Here is a 14,516-nt window from a genome sequence, read left to right as displayed (position 1 = left end):
ACAGTGCTCCTGTGCCGACGATGAAACCATTACGTCCTCGGCCTGGAGCTCAAAGGGAGCTTCCCTCCCACCCCCCCAAAGGCAGGGATGGAAGGGGAAGCCCTTCCCCTTCCACCCTGACCTCCCTCCCCCCTAGTGACGTCTGATGACGTCTACGTGCTGACCTCATCAGACGCCACTTCCACATCGCGTCGTAAGAGAAATGCAAAGCATTTCTCTTCCGATCATGTGATGTGGGCCTGAGAGGCTTCAAAGGGAAGCGAAGGAATTTCCTTCCCTTTGAAGTCTCTCAAGACATTTCAGAAGCCGGATCGTGAAGCGATTCGGCTTCTGAAATGCCCACTAGACACTAGATTTTTTGTGTAAAGGAAATTGGCATCAGGGGAGCGACCCCTTGGGCAAGTTGGGCAAGTGTCACTCCCCAGGCGGGCAATTTTTTTCAATTGTTAGTAGGCCGATCTGCCCCCAGGGGGGGGCAGAAACCTCTAGGTGCCAGGGATCATTTTGTTTTGTTTTGTTTTTGAAGAGGTGGGGAGCGACCCCTTAGGCAAGGGTCGCTTCCCTGGGGGGCAAATTTATTTTAGGCCATTTCTGCTCCCCTTGGCAGATCGGCATATTTCTATTAGGCCGATCTGCCCGGGGGGGGAGGGGCAGAGGGGCAGAAACCACTTAGGCACCAGGGATTGACGTGTGTGTATGTGTGTGTTTTCTTTAGGGGCAGCCCCTTGGGTAAGGGTCGCTCTCCATGGGGGCACATTACTGTTGGCCATATCTACTCCCCTTGGGGGCAGATTGGCCTATTTTTGGAAGGCCCATCTACCCCCAATGGGGGGCAGAGAGCCCACCAGAGACCAGGGAAGTTTTTTTTCTCCAAAATAAGTGGGTGGGGTTATGGCCATACCCCTATCCCAAATAAATGGAGGCAAAGTTGTTCTGCCCACCAGTGGGCAGATGGGGCGATTACCCTTGATCCACACCACGGGGGGCAGAAAGTCTACTAGATGCCAGAGAATTAAAAAAAAAAAAATAGTGGGGTGGTGGCTACCAACCAGTATGGGCCTGGTTATGCCCCCTACCCCAACTGAAGGGGGTAACAGTCTTTCAGCTCTCCCACACACACTAAAACATCTTATCCCACAACAAGCAAGAAGACATTTGATTATTTTGGTTTTACATTTGGGCCATGAGAGCTTGGCCAACTCTCAAAATCCTCCCACTTGGAATGGTGAGGTCTGCACTTTATGGACTTTGGGACGCCTGCCATGTAGAAAACTCCACAAGACCTAGACATCTGAAAACTAAACATCGGGGTGATTCCAGGGTGGTGTGTTTCACATGCACCCCGCACAATTATCTTACAAACAAGGCCCTGCCAACCTACAACTTTGCTGGAAATCAGACATTTTCCCCACATTTTTGTGATGGAACCTTCCAGAATCTGCAGGAGTGCACAAAATTCCTACCACCCAGCATTGTCTCATCTATACCGATAACAATTCTGCTGCACTTGTCAGTCTAAAAATGTTTTTTTTCAAACTGCCCTTTTGGACCCGCTTTGGTTCCCCCTCAATTTCGACCATGTTCTTCCCTGTCACAAGCACTTGGCCCACCTACCCAAGTGAGGTATCATTTTTACCGGGAGACTGAGGTGAACGTTGGGTGGTAGAAAATTCATCCCGGTGCAGTGATCCCACACAGAAATGTGGGAAAAAAAATAGATGTTTAGGCTAAATTTGAGGTTTTCTGAGGATTGTGGGTAAGAAAACATTGGGGGATCCACGCAAATCACACGTCCCTGAACTCCCTCAGGTGTCTAGTTTTCAGAAATGTCTGGGTTTGGTAGGTTTCCCTAGATGGCTGCTGAGCCCAGGACCAAAAAACGCAGGTGCACAGCCCCCCCGCAAAAACAGGTTGTTTTGTATTTGATATTTGATAATTTTGATGTGTCCAGATAGTGTTTTAGGGCATTTCTTTTCGCGGGCAGTAGGCCTACCCACAAAAGTGAGGTACCATTTTTATTGGGAGACTTGGGGGAACACTGGGTGGAAGGAAATTTGAGGCTCCTCTCTGATTCCAGAACTTTCTGTCACCTAAATGAGAGGAAAAAGTGTTTTTCTGGCCAAATTTTTATGTTTGCAAAGGATTCTGGGTAACAGAACCTGGTCAGAGCCCCACAAGTCACCCCATCTTGGATTCCCCTAGATGTCTAGTTTTTAAAACTGCGCAGGTTTGATAGGTTTCTCTAGGTGCCGGCTGAGCTACAGGCCAAAATCCACAGCTAGGCACTTTGCAAAAAACGTCAGATTTCAATGTAAAAATGTGATGTGTCCATTTTGTGTTTCCTGTCCCGAGCATTAGGCCTACCCACTCAAGTGAGGTACCATTTTTATCGGGAGACTTGGAGGAATACAGAATAGTAAAACAGGTGTTATTGACCCTTGTCTTTCTCTGCATTTGTTCCTTCCAAATGTAAGACAGTGTGTAAAAAAGACGTCTATTTGACAAATGCCCTATAATTCACATGCTAGTATGGGCACCCCGGAATTTAGAGATGTGCAAATAACCACTGCTTCTCAACACCTTATCTTGTGGCCATTTTAGAAATACAAAGGTTTTCTTGATACCTATTTTTCACTTTTTATATTTCAGCAAATTAACTGCTGTATACCCAGTATAGAATGTAAACCCATTGCAAGGTGCAGCTCATTTATTGGCTCTGGGTACCTAGGGTTCTTGATGAACCTATATATATATCCCCGCAACTAGAAGAGTCCAGCAGACATAACGGTATATTGCTTTCAAAAATCTGATATCCCAGGAAAAAGTTACAGAGTAAAACGTGGAGAAAGGCTGTTTTTTTCACCTCAATTTCAATATTCTTTTATTTCAGCTGTTATTTTCTGTAGGAAACACTTGTAGGATCTACATAAATGACCCTTGCTGAATTTAGAATTTTGTCTACTTTTCAGAAATGTTTAGCTTTCCGGGATCCAGCACTGGTTTCTTACTCATTTCTGTCACTAACTGGAAGGAGGCTGAAAGCACAAACAATAGTAAAAATGGGGTATGTCCCAGTAAAATGTCAAAATTGTGTTTTTTATTCAAGTCTGCCTGTTCCTGAAAGCTGGGAGGATGGTGATTTTACCACCACAAAACTTTTGTTGATGCCATTTTCAGGGAAAAAACCACAAGCATTCTTCTGCAGCCCTTTTTTCCCCATTTAAAAAAATAAAATGTCGCTGTATTTTGGCTAATTCCTTGGTCTCCTTCAGGGAAACCCACAAAGTCTGGGTACCTCTAGAATCCCTAGGATGTTGAAAAAAAAGGACGCAAATTTGGCACAGGTAGCTTATGTGGAGAAAATGTTATGAGGGCCGAAGCGCGAACTACCCTAAATAGCCAAAAAAAGGCTCGGCACAGGAGGGGGAAAGGCCTGGCAGCGAAGGGGTTAAAATGTATCCTTGTTTTCCTATTGTTCGGGTGTATCTTTCTACAGTGAAAAAGGGTTTGAATTCCACTAATTATCCCTGTGATAATTCATAGGATTTATCATTATTTGAAATGATCTCACTCAAATATTGTCCAGGGAGCTGTGGGGTAGTTGTAGTCCATTTGGCTTTCTAAATCGAGTTGGCAAAGTGAGAAGCTCCTTGTTGCCAGGGGGTTTAGAAAGTTTAGTTCCCTGCCATGTTCTGGAGGTAAGAAAATGTATCACTACTAGGGTTGTAAAAGTGAGGGGTGCAGTCCCACTCCTGAGCCATACCATCTAACATATAGCAGTGTTCACGAACACTAGTCGTTAGTCATGCTCACTCACACAGTTCATGACCACACATGTTACATGCACAACACACTTGCCCATATTCAACATACACAAAACATTCCAGATCAAAGGGTTGGGCACACACAGAGTAGCAAACCTTTTCACTTGTGGAATGTTGGCCTCACTCCCAGTGACACAGATAAAAAGTGTGGTCACACAACTGATCGTTTCTAAAAACATGGTATAAAGCCACTACTTCTTTATGCGCTATATACTGCACAGGGACAGCAATCAACTGCTCACAATGAGGACTGAGGGAACTTCCACAGGACAGGTGCAGGACCTCACATAGTCTGAGACATGCCATAGGCTTCTGCGCAAATGCTAGCTTAGCAGAATGACAGGGCCAGTTGGGAACTAAGGGCAGTGGAAACACTTGTATACCATGCAGGGGACATTCCCACATCAAAAGACAGAGGTGGGTGACAGAATCTGAATATTGCACTCAGAGATGGAAGAGAGAAAAGACTGCAGAACAACATCTTTGTGAAGGTGCAGCTCTGATGCAGTCCAAAGGTCACACACCGTCATCTCACCCAAATGAGCCCCCCAGCCAAGCAAGGAGTCATTCATGACCTTTGGAGGGCTGATAGGAAGACCCACATACAGATTGGAGAGGATCATCCACCAGTGCAACTCCAAGGAAAAGACCAAGAGATCTGTAACTGTGCTGTGAGAACCCCCCTGATGATGGACCCTCAGTGACCTCAGGCACTGCTGAAGGGCCCATATCTGCCATCTGGTGTGTTGCACCAACAGGAGTAACAAGCCATGAAGCTAAGCTAATGCAAGACCTGCAGAACCACAGTTGGCAAACGAGTCAGAAACCCTGGAACCACTTACAAATATCCATGATCCTCTGAGGAGGAGAAAAGGCTTTTATGCAGGTAACACCCAACACACCCTACCTATAAAGGTTAGTCTCTGCACTGGGGAGTCAGTGATGAAGCCCACGTTAGAGAGGAGAATGATCATCTGCAGCAGGTGATCCCTGACCAGCACCAGGGACTCGACTTTTATTAACTAGGCATCCAAATATGGAAATCCATGGATTCCTAACTGTCACAATGAGGCCACCACAACTGTTAGCACTTTTGTAAAGATATGCCGTGTGGTCATCAGTCAACAGCAGGCCTGCAAACTGATAGTGTTGGGGTCTCACTGAGAACTTCAGGTAATGTCTGTGGTAAGGAAGAATTGGAAGATGGAAATAGGTGTCCCAGAGATCCAGGAACACCACACAATCTCCCTCATTCAGAACCAGTGAGACTTGACTTAGAGACAGCATCTTGAATTTGTGTGGTCAACTGAACACGTTGAGAAGGCAGGGAATCATGATAGGTTTAAGGACCCTGTCCTTCATGAGGACCAAGAAATAAAGGGAGTAGGATCCTGTAACTCTTTCATCCACAGGCATTATATCTATGGCCCATTTGCTCAGCAAGGCAATAATTTATATCCCTGTCTTCAGGGCATGTGCTGGAGAGCACATCCTTGTGGAAGTAGGGTGGTCTGGAGAAAGAGATGCATCCATAAATGTGGCTTGGGCATGGCCCAGAGTGCAACTTGGAAATCTCCAGAGAAGTCAGTAGAACACATCCAATCATGCTTGGTGTGTGTTAGACAACAAGTATGGGTGAATGGAGGGCAGTCCAGAGGCAAGAGTCAGAAAAGACAGGGCTTAGCTGTTGTGGACTAGCTGGATGACCCAGTGGTGAGTCATAATCACCTCCAAACTGATGGAGAAATGGGAGATCCTACCCCTACTAGATGGTGATTTTGTAACAGAGTTGGGGAGAGTCAGAGAGGTTTTGAAGCTGCAGAGCGGACAAAGAATGGTAGCTTCTTTATCTGCCGTTGCTGCTAATGAGGGCCTGAAGAACCACTCTTACTCCAAAATGAGTGGTACAGATGCGATGGTGTCTGGACAGGTTAGCAGATTCTCTCTAAAGGACTGGACTGTCCTGGAGTAATCAATAAAAACCTTATTGTATCCCTGGAAGGTGGCATTACCAGTCTGGAGGTACTTGCTATCAAAAGAACAGGCGTTTTGGCCCCCAAACTCAAGTTTCTTCAACTCTCCTTCGGGGACACAGTGGGAAAGACGTTCAGGTTTTGCTTTTTATGTGATGGGTGAAAGGTCAAAAAAGCATGGGTCATCTGGATTAGACATGTCATTTGACTATCTGGCTGTGGGCTGTTGGGTCTGCAGGGCTGGTAGGTTTCACCCATGTAGCCATGACATGATCCAAAAGGGCCTTCATAAACATGAGCAAGGGCTCCACCACTGAAGAGTACAGTTGCAAGATATCTGCCAAAATGTTACACTTCACCTCTGCAGATGGCAATATCAATTCCAATGCGTTAGCTACTTTAATTACTACAGTCATGAATATGTCATCTTCCTCTGAAGCTGGGCCACAATGGTAAGGGGTGTCCTTTTCAGGTGAAGTAACCAGGCCATTCCCATTTTGAAAATTGGTCCTTTGCAAGCTTCAACTTCTTAGGTGTTATGGCTAGTGCCAATGGAGGGGCAGCGTTGGAGATTTCAGAGTCGCCGTGCCCTTAGGGTTGGCCAAGAGTGCACCTGAGCCAGTAAATAATTAAGAAGGACTAGGCATACTTGGGGTTTGTCAATGGGCCCAAAAAGTTAATAATCAGCTTTGGTACCATTGGTGTCTTATTCAACCAGGAGGAAGAGTTTGGCATCGGGGAGCAGCATTCACATTCCAAACAATTCCTTGACCGAGGCCTTTTTCTCTAGGAAGAATACACTTCTATGCATTGTTTTTGTGTCTTTTAGAAGGCATATAGTAACTTGACTGTGGGCAAAGGAGAGCACTTGCAGGCTTTAGCCAGAAACAACTGTATTACAAATTCTTTTGGTGGTTATGCCATGATGTTCGCACATCTACTTTATATGTGACCATTGGGGTATGAACAGCCCAATAAAGAAATTGGGAAAGTCCAATATATGGTGCTTGCCTGGTACCACAAGAATCCGTCCTGTAAGAAAGCCCCAGCATGGTGAATACTACGCAGAAAGGGTTCCGGAGCACTCGGACAAGTCCTACTGTGATCAAAAATACATGTAACGTCATCATTCAAGTAAAAAAACTGTTTAGAGAATGTTCTTGACTCTTTATTCCTTCTTCAATCTTTACAAATTAGTGCAATGAATCCTTTAAAGGCAGCCAGCACTTGTTTAATCATCAAGACTTTTTTAAGGCTATTTGTTCATGGTATGATGCACAACAACCAATGGAGAGTCTCTAAGTGATGTCTGGAAGGCTATAAAATCGACAAGCATAGGTGGTATAATTATAGTCCGTCTAGCAGAGATACGATGATGAGCCACATGAATGTGAGGAGCCCCGACAGTCACAGGCAGCTCCAGGCCCAAGAATTGAGTATAGAAACTCAGTTAAATCAAAAATAGAGAGAGCATTTTTGTGCAATACCTTACTACCATGGCAGGGCTTATCATGAGTACCGGGTACTTTGTTGTTATACTGGCACTCTTTAACAGTTTTTGATTGGATGTCATCTGCAAGTCCAATGGAGGTGTGAAGACACCCAACATCGAGGGTGGCGAGGATGTGGAAGTTATCCTTAATGTATGATGGCAGGTTTTTCACCAGTGCTTGCAGCTGGAGATCAATATATGCGTCTTATGCGGGAGCAGACTGAATCAATCCTAGGTATAAAGGGCATAAAAGTGGGGGGAAGCTTTTTTTGTGAACTTTAGGTAGGAGATAAAATAAAGCCCTGGCAGGGTGTTCAACAAATGGTGCTTTTTTTCTTCTATTGGAAGTAGGCCCTGAATTTATCATTCTTCCAGTTTTGCTTCCAGTGATTTCAATCTCTTTGGTAGGGTTGTTTGAAGGTTTTGATAACAATAAAAACTGGAATAGACAAGCGCAAAATGTTTGACAATCACATAAGATTCCATTTGTCTTCAGTGGCTAAGCATATCAAAGAAGTTAAATCATGCAGTTTGACTTCAGATTTGTTTTAGTGAAGTTGTAGCTTTTAACTGTCTCCCTCAGAAAAGAGATTTTGACTCTTTAAATAAGCGGGTATCATTTATATGTGGAATACAGTCAATTGGACCTGTCTTTGTACCAATCAAACTACTCAGGCTCTTCCACAATAGATCATGAATATTCAGATTATCATTCTCAAAGGCACATCTATTAACACGTCTTCTTTGGCGTTACTATGCAACTGCCACGTGGATACCTAGGAATTAGCTACTTAACAATCAAAATAAAAAAATTAACTCTGTCTGGGAAGGCTAGGACCCCCCATTTGTGAAGGCAGATTTTGACGTTGTTCAAGAATAGGGGAGGACGGACGCCATTTGCTACTTAGATACTTTCGCATGGTTAAAAGCTAAGAATCGTGTATTTGGATAGGAAAGTATTAGTGTTCTCTTGGACTTTTCAGTGGTAGGAGGACACATGGTGAAGTCTTTGACTAGAAAAGAGACACAGATCAGCTTCATTGTAAGCCAGAGGAGACTAGCCTTACGGTTCTGAAATCATCAATAACATGATGGAAGGCCCTTACTTCAAAATAAAAAACAGGGTTGGGGAACATAATAAGCGATGCCACTTAAAGCTCTGGTGAGAATAAAGCAGCCAAACAAATCGTTAATCACCTTTCTTAGCTGTATAATAGTTGTAAAAATGTATTTGTAAATGCGCAAACATACAGGAAAGGATCGAGGTGCACATAGGACCGTAGCATTCGGAAGAACACAAAGCGAACATCAGGCACACGTGGCAGTGCATTTATTGAGACCCTTCATGCGAATGCACATACTAAGATTATTGTGCACCAGACAGTGCACGCACATCCACCTCATTTGCTCTGACTGATTTTCACAGAATAGTCTAAGCTTTTACACTATGAAAATGTCATTACAAATCACTGTTCCTTAGGGATCACTATCAGCAATATACATTACACTGGAGTCAGGAGACTGACTGCATTAGAGAAAGACCTCAACAGCGTTGCAATGAAAACACACAAGAACACCTAGCAATTTCGTTCCATCATACACTAGGTATTCATTCCAAACAATCAAAACATCAGCTTAGACTGATGTGCAAAGGTACACCATCCCGTGCAAAGGGTGACTTTAAAGGAGCTGTACAAGCCATGATTGTTTTACAAAGAGAGAACAGCAATGGCCTCCACACCAATCAACCTCACTATCTCTGGTGATAAAAGGGTCCTAAGAAGAAAGGCTCTACTGTGCGTTGAGGTCTCATGCTTCAGAAAGCAAATCGCCATCTACTTTCAACAAGAGTGCCCCACTTAATCAAATTGAGTTTGCTCCCTCCTTTATCCAATTACTGAGTTTCAAAAACACGTAAGTAAATAAACACTCTCCACCTGGCCTCATGTCCTCTTTGGGAAGTCATGGTTCTCCCTTGTTCAAGGACTCTGATTACATATTTACACTCATGTACACTGTTTAAGAAACACTGAGGTGCTCTCACTGCCCTCAGCCACATCCTCAGTTAATCAGAGGCCCCCCTCCCTTAACCATATAAGGCGCCACTGTTCTTTATCCTCCAAACTATAATCGATGCTGAGCTCAGTCTACTGCTTTACAAGTAGTAGTGGGCGGAGCTTCTTTCTGTTGTACGTTTATTTCTTCAAGGTTTTGTGATAGGTGCTCTTAAAGTGGAAAATGTTCTGCAGCCACCCTATGTGGGCCACTGCGAGCTGCACAAACACCGAATAAATTAAAGAAGTGAACGGTATGGAGTATTAACCTTTCATTGTTATACGCCCAATGGCAAGTTCTACATCCTCTTTGACTAGGGGAAGCACTGGACTGTGGGAGTCCCCCAGGCCCTGTTAAGTAGTAGGTGCTAGAATTACAACCCAGGTTTAGTCTTTCTAATCATAGCGTTTCCATTCACTGACCTTGTGTACAAACTGTTCCACTCTCGTCTGCAGTCCCCAGACCTCGAATTTCACAGTCACAAGCTTGTAGGAGCACATGATTGGCTGGTGATAGTCCCGCCAGCCTTCCTTCAGCAATCCCCGGCCCGTCTTCTCAGACTTGAAATTTTTGGGATCCTGTAAAAACGAGAAGTGCATGTAAAAATTGTATAAAGAACAAAGTCATTAATCACTTCTCAGAAATCAAATGGAATTGAACCCTGGAGGATTGTGACCATCTGCCTGAACGTGAGCTGACATTCCTCTCTGCCTGCTGATACATTCACTCATCATGGGAATACACAGTAAGAGGTGCTTTCAAATGTAATGGAGTTGAACAGCTGGATTGCTTACGTCTGGCGGGCGCACGCACACACACACACATGCACGCGCCTATACTTCGCTGTTGGGATCTGCCAGTGATTTCAAATACATGTCAATATACTATAATTAGTCTAAGTCAACGTGGATCAATATGAAAGTAAAAAAAAAAAAAAAAGCATTTGCAGTGCCAAAAGGTCTAGCTTATAAATTGACAAGTTTCTTCTTCAGTCACTGATGGGTTTAGGCACTCATTACACACACACACACTCAACAACATAAAAAAGATAAATGAAAAGTAGAAAAAGAAAATATGCTGCCTAAACATGCTGGGCATATTCTTGCAATAACAAAATTAAACATGGCAGCAGGTGGCCATTCTGCAATGGTACTGTGCATAAAATATTACTGTTTTAGAGTGCATCCCACATTTAGAACCATGTTGGCAATCTTGGAATGGTAAAACAATGATACACTATGAACAATACCACTCCAAGATGGTCACCTGTTTTAGAGGCATTGTGGTGTGGCACACTGCGGAGGAAATAAGAGTCAAACAAATTACTTATTAACACTACCTGGGCAGGTGTACTACGCCCTCAAGTTCACAAAAAAAAACAAATAAGGAACTAAATGAATGGGACCAAAGAAAAAGAGTAAATGGCTAAAGTGGGCTGACCCACTGCCACATTCTGTATGCTGTCATGCATGGAAGAAAAGTGGAAATGACACTCACAGAGACCAATAGTAGAAAACAACTGTCCAAAAAACCCTCTACGTATTTATAGCTGTAAATATTAATAGATACGTATTCAAGTACGTATTTTATAGTGAATATATTTCTAATATTAGATAATGGCAGAAAACTAACCCTGTCAGGCATTCTTAAGACATTCTAGCAATAAATATCACAGTGAAAAAGGGCATGTCAAAGGTGGTACATAACACAAAAACCCTTGTCTACAAAGATAATCTGTGAGATTTCATGTAACAAAATTCCTGTCTGTAGGCTTTAACATTGTGCAAAATCAATCCACCCATAAATGTCTATTGGCTTTAATACATGTTTCATATTAACGAAATCAGGCATACTACCTTTGTCATAATTTTTCATAACAAACAGCTCAGACCCATGGCATCTAAAATAACTTATCCTGAGGAACAAAATCCGGCCTATGACATTTATCATTGGTATATTTTCATAACTGAGACGTACTGTATTAAGCACAAGCTTTCCCACAAGGCACCATCAAATATGCCATAATTAAAGTACCAGTCTGTACAAAATTACAGTTGTCAAACAATATTAACTATCCAAAGAGGGTCTAATAAAGATTACAATTGTGCATATCATCCAAAGCCACGGTTTGTTCAAGTGGGTCTCCAACACCAATATTTATGTCTAATATGGTAATCCACAGGATATTTCCTACAACATAATACCTGGCTACAGCCTTTAACACATGCTTTTTATAGCAATTAAGTCAAACTTACTTGCTTTGCCCTAACTTTTCATAATAAACAGATCAAATATATGGAATCCGACAAAACGTTTACCAATAAACCAACAAGCACCATAGTCTTTGCCACTCATTTAACACTTTAACCAACTACTCCTACTGAAGTGTGCATACGCTGGCAGCTATCACACAGTTATAAAATTACAAAAATATACAAAATTACAGTTGGCAAACCACATACACCCCTTTTCATAAAGGTCTAACAAGTATCATTACAGTAAAAATCCACTCCCGGGGGGTTTTCAGAGCGAGTGACCAGCACCCAAACTCATGTCTACTATGTTAATCTGTGAGAAATGTCTACAGTCGGTAAAAGTGTGGCAACAATCCCCTTACAAAAGGCTATGGGCTTTAATAAATGTTTGTCCCAATAAATCAGCCATACTTATTGCCTTGGTTATAACTTTTCATGATAAACAGATTAGATCTATGGCATCGACATAACGTTCCGGGGAATTAGTCAGGCCTACAGTCTTTATCACTGACTTTTCAAGCTAACCAACCCTGACTGTTGCAGTCAGAATATGCTTTTCCACAATTCAATTGTCAGGTATACAGTCATATATTTATAAATGTAAACAAATGTATACAAAATTATAAATGGCAAACTAAAATACGATCTCTCCTACGAGGATTATCACAGTGCAAATCTATCCTCATTTTGTCAGAGGCTGTAATCAATATCAAAACCCTTGCCAACGATGGTAATCTGAGATTTCATATAACAAAATACCTCTATGCAAGCTTTAATAGAGAGTAATAGCCATCCACCCTCAAACGCATGTGGACTTGAACATATTATTTTCACAAAAGATATGTCAGGTTTACTGCCTTTATTATAACCTTTCATGATAAACAGTTCAGGCCAACAGCCTTGATTACTGGCTTGCCACCATAATTAATCGAGTGCTAATGTGTTTAGCATATGCTTTGCCACAAGCTAAACATTGGAAAACAAGCACTCTTTTTCATTATAAGCACACAACATCTGCTCAACTAAAGGCTGTTCAAGGAAACCAACATTAGGGCACAACATAATCCCTTCTCTCAGAAAGCTTTTTTCTTTTGATCACATAAGGAATGCAGATGGTTGTGATGCCAAGCTGGACCTAACTAGGGAAAAGTAGAGAAAAGTAAAGTACCTGCATCAATGGGGGACAAGCCGCACAGCGAGCTCCAGAGCCCACAAAGATAGCCTTTGACGGCGTCATCATCGACTAGGGTAGCACGCCTTTTTGGAGACAGTCTCCTGCGCGTATTCCAATGATGGCTTACAGGACACCTGTACTTCTTTTGAAACAAAAGAGCAGAGCAATGCTGTCTCAAACAAGAGAAGCTATACTCGTACTCTACAAATAATCCACTGTCCTTTATTAAAGTAATTCAAACGCAAATAGATAAATCTGCATGTACAAGCATTTATTTAAAATAAGAAAGGATCATGTACGATCTGCAAATCTTGCACTTGAAGGTCTTTCCAGGGACAGAGCACAAGACCTGAAGGATGGAATGTTCTATTTAGCAGCAGAGCCCTAAAGGTGAAATATCGCCTTGTTTCTCAGTGCAACCCATTTACTGTTCTTTATGTGATATGAAAAGACAGCAGTTCATTCATACTAAAACCTTTTTTCACCTGCAAGTGAGTAAAATCTAAATAGTCTAAATAATAATCTGATCTCACAATAAAGTGCTCATGTTATTTAGCTTTTGGTAGGACAGTTTCTTTTTTATGTTCCTTCAGCATGGGAGAACAATGAGCATGGCGGGTATCAGAAACCGAAAGTGAAATGAGACAACAGGCTCATTTCACTTTTTCTGCATCACTGCTAGTGGGACTTTCTCAGCCCGGAGGACCGATCCAGACGGGAGCGGTATCGTTGGAAATGGGAGAATATGCCCTTTCCAATGGTTCCTATCCCTAGTGGATTCCTGCTTGGGGATTGCCACAGGAGGGCGATGCCAAAGCAGGAATACACCAGTAGACACCAGGGAGGGGGAAGCGGCCCCTTGGACAACAGGTTTTGCTCTTCCCTTACATTTTCTGGACAAAGTCAGTCTTTCTGCTCCCTGTGGCAGAAAACACACTAGGCACCAGAGACTATTTGAGGAGGCTGCCCAAATTGGGCATGACAAGGCCCACACCCCTTAGAATAAATGGGCACAGGCTTTCTGCCCCCTCTCCATTGGGGGGCAGGTGGGTGAGATGGGTGTTATTACCCCCAATCTGCTACTCAGGAGGGCAGAAAGGCCACTAAGCACAAAGTTTTTTTTTTTAAAGTCTAGGGCTGTGGGCTGCACAAAATTGGCATGGCAATGGCCCCATCTTCCCAAAAATGGGTAGGTCTTTCTGCCCCTCCCCCCCACCCAGGGGCAGATGGGGTAAATAGCCCCGATCTGCCCCTGTGGGAGAGGGCAAAAAGCCCACTAGACACCAGGGAATATTTTTGTGAAAAAGGGGTGGGGCTGCCCACCACCATCGAGATGGTTATGCCCCTACCCCAACTGAAGGGGGCAATTGTCTTTCTGCTCCACCTGTGGCCTAAACCATCTCATCCAAATGGCAAACAAGAAGACATCTGACTCTTTTGGGTGATGATTTTACATATGGGCCAGGAGAGCTTGGCTCCCAATATTGTCCCACTTGCAGTGGTGAATGGCTGCACTTTTTGGGCATGGGTAGTCTGCTGCCTGGAAAAACCTACCAGACTCAGACACTTCTATAAACTAGACATCTGGGGAGTCCAGGGTGGTGTGCTTCACAATGTACTGCAAGCCTTCAACTTTGCCTGAAGTTTTTCTACATTTCTGTGGAGGAAACTACTTGAATCCACAAAATTCCTACCACCCAGCATTGCCCCACCTATCCTGATAAAAACTCTACCCCAATTGTG

General features: G+C 43.2%; 1 protein-coding gene across 1 annotated transcript in view; it reads right to left on the bottom strand.

Moving 5' to 3' along the window:
* The window catches only part of PITPNC1 (phosphatidylinositol transfer protein cytoplasmic 1), an 864,322-nt gene that overhangs the window by 69,666 nt on the left and 780,140 nt on the right, over positions 1-14,516 (bottom strand). Inside the window, exon 7 of the mRNA XM_069199903.1 lies at positions 9,767-9,922. Coding sequence (XP_069056004.1) covers positions 9,767-9,922 — 156 coding nt within the window. The remainder of the gene's footprint in view (positions 1-9,766; positions 9,923-14,516) is intronic.

Source organism: Pleurodeles waltl, chromosome 7 (genome assembly GCF_031143425.1).
Source record: "Pleurodeles waltl isolate 20211129_DDA chromosome 7, aPleWal1.hap1.20221129, whole genome shotgun sequence".
Classification (NCBI taxonomy): Eukaryota; Metazoa; Chordata; class Amphibia; order Caudata; family Salamandridae; genus Pleurodeles; species Pleurodeles waltl.
This window is presented reverse-complemented; position numbering and strand designations above follow the sequence as displayed.